Source organism: Cyprinodon variegatus, unplaced genomic scaffold, assembly GCF_000732505.1.
Source record: "Cyprinodon variegatus isolate N-32 unplaced genomic scaffold, C_variegatus-1.0 Scaffold1408, whole genome shotgun sequence".
Taxonomy (NCBI): domain Eukaryota; kingdom Metazoa; phylum Chordata; class Actinopteri; order Cyprinodontiformes; family Cyprinodontidae; genus Cyprinodon; species Cyprinodon variegatus.
In genome coordinates this window covers 115,221-122,692 of record NW_015151861.1, presented here as the reverse complement: position 1 = coordinate 122,692, position 7,472 = coordinate 115,221, and the positions used below count along the sequence as shown (strand labels likewise).

At 40.6% G+C, this 7,472-nt stretch overlaps 1 protein-coding gene across 1 annotated transcript in view; it reads right to left on the bottom strand.

Annotated features, from left to right (window-relative positions):
- Positions 1 to 2,756: 2,756 nt before the first annotated feature.
- The window catches only part of slc31a2 (solute carrier family 31 (copper transporter), member 2), a 15,815-nt gene continuing 11,099 nt past the window's right edge, over positions 2,757 to 7,472 (bottom strand). The window contains exons 3-5 of the mRNA XM_015402910.1: positions 6,299 to 6,527; positions 3,538 to 3,728; positions 2,757 to 3,440 (exon numbers count right to left, since the gene is read on the bottom strand). Of these exons, the coding sequence (XP_015258396.1) occupies positions 3,539 to 3,728; positions 6,299 to 6,527 (419 nt within the window). The 3' untranslated portion in view covers positions 2,757 to 3,440; position 3,538. The remainder of the gene's footprint in view (positions 3,441 to 3,537; positions 3,729 to 6,298; positions 6,528 to 7,472) is intronic.

Below are 7,472 nucleotides of genomic sequence, written 5' to 3'. Positions count from 1 at the left end.
ACAACTGGGTAGGTTATATTGCTTACAACTAGAACAAGCATAACAGAGAGAGTCTGGGGAATCAAACAACAGGAAATTTCAGGGAAATCGTTGAAACAGATGCAAATCATGATGCAGCTGTTAAACACAGACTAACATTCATTCAAAACGTAAAGTACACAAGCAAGACAATTCCGAACGTTGTTCTTGACTGTTTGGCAGAAAATGTCCGTTCTGAAATCATTGAAGTAAAAAAGCAGTCAGTGCTTCAGTGTCATGGCGGATGAGACTCAGGATGTCTCAAAACAAGAGCAGATTTTATTTGCACTCAAGTACTATTGAAAGGAACAATCAAGGAGAGTTTTCTACATTTTGAATCTCCTGAAAGACTAGATGCAGAGGATTATTGGATCACTATGGCCTAGACCAGGGTTTCTTAACCCTGGTCCTCAGGGCCCACTGTCCTGCATGTTTTAGATGTGTCTCTACCCAAACACACCTCATTCAAATGATTGTATTTCCTCATCAACAACCCTCAAATGCTGCAAAAGCCTGTTAACAACCTTTTTATTCAGGTCAGGTGTGTGGAGGTAAGGAAACACCTAAAACTTGTAGGACAGAGGGCCCTGAGGACCAGGATTAAGAAACCCTGGCCTAGACTACAAAAACAACTTTTATAAGGCCAGGCATACAATGGAGCTGCTGTGAGCATTCAGGGGTCCAGACTAGAATCAGAGAGCAAGCAAAATTTGCATTTTGCCTGTACTGCAGTGCCCACTGCCTCTATTTAGTGCTAGTTGACTGTCTAAGCAGGGCCAGAAGCAGAGAAATTCTTTGGATTGTTGCAGATTCTTTATGCTTTCACTTCTGGCTCAGATGTGCGTACTAAATGGCTGCACTAACTGAGATGTATGGAAGCACAAAAGCTAAAAAATTGAGTGATGGGCTTATCAGTTCATAGCCCTTCATAACATAATGGACAGATTACCTGCCAAAAAAAGAGATTAGAGCACAGGGGTAAAAGGTCTTCTGAGGCCTTTGGTCTCCTGGCCCAGATTGACCTGGAATTTGTTGTGCTTCAGGTTACGCTCGGTAAACAAAGCTTTCAGATACGCTGCAGTCAACTGTTCCATCTCAAGAGCAGCGGATTTAGTGGAAGATTTTGTTAAGACTTTGACAGATTTTAGGCAACAATCCTTTTTTGACAACCTGTTGGGTGAAGTATTTAACATCTGTGAGCAGTGTGATGCTGCCAGTTTGTGGCAAAACGACAAAGAACTAGTTCTGGACTCCAAGAGTACCAGATAATAAGCTCTGTTTTTCTTTTTCTCGTGTCATTGACTGCATGCTTAGTGAACTTATGAGTTGTATCCAGTCTCTTAACCCCAAGAGTGATGCATTTTTAAAGTCGTCGGGATATCATACCGTACTTAAATTTCAAGTCATTCTGGCTTAAACATGTATAAAAATGTACGGTTTATCAGACTATATTGTCCCCAAAAATGAGAAAATCTCTATATTTTTTTAAATTCCTGTTTTAAAAAAAAAAAATCATTATCTAATGCAGGCCAGTTAGTTATACGTCAGCCTGTACACCTAAATTCGGCCAATCATGTATCAATGGTCATCTGTCAATCTAATTTTTTCGGTCATAGCATCTTGATTCATACTTTGCAGATAAAATACCCAACGGTTGAAATAAGAATAATTTCCTTTCCCATTGAGTTGCGTCCCAGTGTTCACGGGGATGGACGTCTGTGTCTTCGGCAGGCGTAGAGCTAACAGAACTGGCAGCGTTGCGAGGCGAGGGCTCAAACATGTACGGCTGGAAGCCTTCTACACCAAACCAAGCTTCTGCCGCCCTGGCGTCCTCTTCCACAACATCTTGGTCCCAACTTTCCTCCTCCAGATAAAAAATGTGTGACAGAGGAGACTCATCCACGACCTCCGACACAAAACTCTCCTCCTCTTGCATGTTTCCTCTGTCTATAGCGTTCCTTGACTGTGTCGTTTCGCAGTGCTACTTGGTCCCAAACTTTGTTGCGAACTCTTTGCCACAACAATCCCGCCCCCTTGATAATCGTCCAATCACATTCACTTTATTCCCTCGTGTAAAGTCGGGCACCACTCGGGAGAATTCGGATATACAACGGTTGGAAAAGCCGCTTCCCTACGACCTTAAAAGACCCAACGCCGTTTGAATTTGGTCGTCTTTCTGATGCCAATAGTGAGGATAGCATCACCTTGGAAACATCCCTGAAAATATAAACAGGAAATTCACTTTAAGCAAGTCTTGAAATTCAGTGGCAGGCTTGGAAGTCCTTTTCATATTTAGTCAAAAACAAAACCAACCTTTAAAAACAAAGACTAAATTTCTTGAACACATTTTTCCACAAGCTAGCAAATAAATCATTAAAAACGAGCCATTCGACACCTTTACTCTTGCTAAAAGACCAAAAACAGGAAAAGGTTATTCTGATTTAGGGTAGGACAAAGTATACAGTTATTATAGAGTCCAATTATTTAGTTTCAACCATACCTCAGAGAATTGATAAATAAGCAGCAAGATTAAAATTAGTATTTTTTAATTAGGTTACATTTTCAAACTCCTCTTTAGGACGTCAAAATATTATCTGCAAGATTACTGCACAAGTTTAGCAAACAAAGGACAACAGGAAACAACAGAAAACTATATAAGCAGTTTATTGTGTGTTCTACCATTCAGTTTTCATTAAATTTGTTAAAATCTAAACTGGACACATCGTCTGTTTATCATCCAAACTGTGTGTTAGTGTGTAGATTATAAATGAAGGAATTCAATGATCCTAGAAGCTTTAATCTTTATTTTTTCATTCAAACAAATCCATGAACAGTTAATCACAAAGGCTGATTATGAGGGATAAAAAGTTAGATTTTCTGTTTGAAATTAGAACAAATGGCGACAAGGCAATGTCACAGTTTTCTGTCAGAGGAAGAAAAAAAAAGGAAAAGGAGCATGTGACAGCGACAGCCAAACTGACTCATCACATCCACCTCAGGAGTTTTCAGACCATAAAAAAATTGATCGAGTGAGAACACAAAAGTTTAAGCTTTCTTCAAAATTCAAACAAAAACTTTAAACTTTCTCACAGGAAAGAAAAACTGCTTTGTTAATCAGTTGGAAAAATGCTAATTTCGGATCAAAGTTTAGTGTTTCTGTAGTTCAGACAGAAGTTACTGGCGTGGGCTGCGGGTTTCACAGCTTTTGTTGACTAAACAAAGACAGAAGTTCAATCCAGCCGAGGCTGTTCTTCAAAACACAAAACTCCTGACTAGAAGGCTGTTTTAACTTCAGATCCCATTAGGCCTGCAGCCGCATAAACCACATTGTGATTACATCCCCACCGGCCTGCTTCCTGACTTCAGCAGGTTTGTTTTCCTCATTCAGTTCAGTTCAATGCAAGTCCTCGTCCTTCTGCTCTCTGCAGACACACAGCGGATTCCAAAGAAAGTTACTTTTTAAATCCAGTGTACAGAACAGGTGATCCTTCCACCTCTTCAAGATGAAGTTTTTTTTACCTCAATTTCTGACCCGACAATACAAGGACATATTGTCCAGCAGGGGGAAGGAGATGAAGTATCCGAGCGCTGAGCCCAGGATGACGCCAAGAAAGATCCAGACGTTGTAGGACATGACGCAGAGCATCAGCATGTAGCCTAGAGTCACCTGCACAATTTGGAGGCATGTCTGGATGACGTGCAGCAGCCAGCTGGAAAGCAATGGTCAAAGGTATTAGTTGCAAACACAGCTTGGTTTAATTACAGTAACAAGTGATGGTGCACAAAAACACCACTTCAGCAGCTTTTCACTTTCCTTTAATTAGAACAAATAAAAAAGGAAAAACACTTGAACATGTTTGATGATTTTGTTAGGAAATATATTATTAAACTAAAGATTTTGAGCATAAAAGAAAGGTTAAAAATCACATCGACACCATTTTAATATGAAGATCATTTTTCAATTTTTCCACACTGGATCTTGAACCTGTCTTCTTTAGTTTAACTCTCCCATGAGGCGCAAACTGGATAAGGTTGGTTTATGCTTCCCAAAAATGTTACAAAACAATCCACTGGACTTAGTTTCTGGGTTTTTAGTCATTTTTCTTGCCATCCAGGAAGCTTTTTCAATAAAAAAATGTCAGAAATAGTGTCAAGTTCAAGGCTTTATACAGTAGTCCACAAAGCTTTGTTTTTGCTTAGAAAACATGCAAGATGAAACAGACGAAAAGGGTCCACCCCTTTGAAAGAACAAGACTTTGTTGGGAAACAAAGCCTTGTGGACAGTTTTTTTTTGTTTTTTTTTTAGTTTTTAACGGCACTAGTGGGTGGGTTTTTTTTGACAGTAGGCTGATAGGAAAGGGTATGAGAGAGGGGGAGAGACGTGCAGCAAAGGACCACAGACCGGATTTGAAGCCGGGTCAGCCGCATCGAGGACTAAGTCCTCCGTACATGGGTTGTAGGGGTGTAAATAATCGTTTTGTATCGATGCATCGATCCAACAGCCGACGATCCGATGCATCAATACGTCTGCAAAATAATCGAGTCATGTTTTTTTTCTTCCTCCGGTCTATTTTTATCCATTTGCTTCTGGGCGTAATTCTCCTCCCGAGCTGCGGTGGCGCTAAACCTATTTTGCCCTCCTACCTCGCTTCCTGGTTATACTCTTACAGCAGTGTGTTGCAGCAAGCTTGACACAAACATTTTTGATTTGTGCCCAATATTGAAGCGTGGTCTGTGCTACACACTGTGGGTCTAGATACGGCCGAGGCGGGGAGGAAGTGGGGGGCGAGTTTAGTCCAACGACGGAGGGACGCGAGGGCCAAAAACAGCGGAGATCCAGGTGGAAAAAGGGTCCCAGCGTCCCTCTTCTAGCGGGTCAAACTTCAGGAGTTGTTTTCCACAATTTCGGTCATGAAAACAAAACAAGCCTGCCTCCTGTCTGCGGCGCTGTCTGCGGCCAGAAGTATTACATTGCACTCATTGCACTGATTTTGTGCAGTATTTTCTGATGCAAAGCCTTGCAGAATCTATAACGCAGGGACATTGTTATTTTTCAGTGAATGAGGTTTTCATAGGAATAGGTGGAGTGCAACTTTTCTACTTCTGTTATTTGCGGTTGTTTGTCAAAATAAAAGCATAACGATATTCCAGCTTTCATTGATTTATTTCAAATTTGAAACATTGTCTAGCCTGTAAGGTAAAAAAAATTATAAATTAAGCAATTAATTGAATCGAATCAAATCGAGGGTGTATTCTTGAGTATCGAAAATAATCGAATCGTTGGGTCAGGAAATGGATACCGAATCGAATCGCCATGATGGGTGTGATTTACATCCCTAATGGGTTGTGCGTGCCAACCACTGCGCCACCTGCACGCCCAATTGGACTGTTTTTATAAACTTTTTTGTAATGACTATGACCTGGATGACTGAGAATCTTCACCAGCGTGTTGGTTTATGCTTGACGCACGCATACGACGCATACAAAAAAATTTAGACCTGCAGACGTCTGCTGCTTTTCACCTCATGCAGTTTTTTTGCTTGTACGGAATATTCTGGCCAGCTCCAGGGAGGCCTCCACTGCAAAAATTGTAAGCATACCAATGTACACCACATAAAGTATAGAAAATAGTCGTTTCCAATATTTTCAGCCTCTTCATCCTTGAGTGAATGTACGCCCCCCCCTCAGCAAGAGATTTTCCACATTCTGTTGATTGCAGCGAAATGCATGAGTTAAATCACAAGATGTGTCTAGAAGTTTATGTTTGCGAACCCGCCCCCAATAGGTGGTTATTAATCCACCATGTTTTTCTGCTCAGAACCATCTGCATGTTTATAAATTTTCCAATGGGCGTGAAAGCCAAAATTACGTAAGTCAAACTGAGTAGGCTACTCGTTTAAACCCTGCCTACATGCACAGCATCATACCTCCTTTGTCATTAAAATCACACACAAACGATTTTATTAAGGAACAAACTGAGCAAAAAAACAGCAAATAATACATCAGAGGGGCATGATGATCCTTTACAAAAATGTTCCAATCAGAAGGCCTTAATGTTGTTAAAATAAAATAAAAAAAATAGCGTGACTTCAACTCTTTAATGATCCAAGCTGCAGCACCTTTTTCCTTTCTGTTTTATTTATTTTCACTTTTTAAAATTGCACTTCCAAATGTTGCACAACTGGTTTCTTACTTGACTACTCTCAAGCGTTCTGGTCTATATAAAAATATTTTAGTCCGGATACGTTGACGTTACTCCACTACTAATTTCTATTCCCACCTGCTCCGGGGGCTCTGAGGCTGGGACTCTGTGGGGGTCAGTGAGGACTCGGACGGACTGGGGTCCAGCGCCGAGCAGCTCTCTGTGCGTCCAGAAGGAGGGGCGTCATTGGCCAACGCCTGTGGAGGCTGAGCCAGGTTGGAGCTGCTGCTCAGCCACACCCGCCACACTTTGAGGATTTCAAAGAAGACCGTGAGCAGCAGGACGAGAAAAACCGATAGCACCATACCTGCAGGCAGAAACACAATCAGACTTTTAACTCACAGGAAAGCAGTCAGTAGTTTTACAGCAACTTTATTTTCCCCTCACATATTTTCATGACCAAGTTTTAAAACTTCATTTCTAAAGCTCAAATAAAATTTTAAATAGAAAAGATTCCCAAACCAATCTTGTGGAAGATTTTTAGAAAGGAAGAAAGTTTTATCAGGGTTAACTTTGAGGTTAAACATTAAACCAAACGTTTGCCAAGATCAGCAGCATCTGGTCTTTTCTCACATGTTTTAAAATTCCTGGTAAAGCTGTTCTCTAGAGATGCAAAGAACTTTAAACCCGTCCTACTAAAACCATGTCAGCAAGTTATTCACTACTAAAAGAGCAATAAGTGATTTCTACCTGGAACATAAACACTTTAAGATGGGGTAAAATGTTTTATTGAAAGTACTGTCCAATCGCTAATTGCAGTCAATAGAGTTTAAGATATTCAGATAATAATGATCAAAAAGAATCAATTTTCTTAAAAGAAAAATGCTCTTTTTTTTCTGGTTCCATCTTTTTTTTTTCTTTTGCTCATACCAAACCTGGAAGGGCTACTCTGGGACATTGGCTAGCCATCATGGTGGATATACGCACTTAAACGGATGCCGATAATAAAATACTTATGAAACTTTGTTAAGTGAGGGTATTTCAATGGATGAACAGAATCCAGTCGAATGGGTCCTGCAGCTGCTGCCCCTCATTTTATGCCCGAGCTTCTTCAGAGGAGGAAAATGAAGGGGAAGATGGAGTCGATGGGGATGAAGAAGATGAGAGAATGAGATGGAGACTTAAAATCTACAGATGTTGACAATGCTCTCAGTGACTTGATTATGTTTTAAACCCGACTGGGCTCAGCCGACTTATGAGCATCTTCAGCCATTTATAGATAGTACTGTAGCCTTGCCAGATATCTATTACC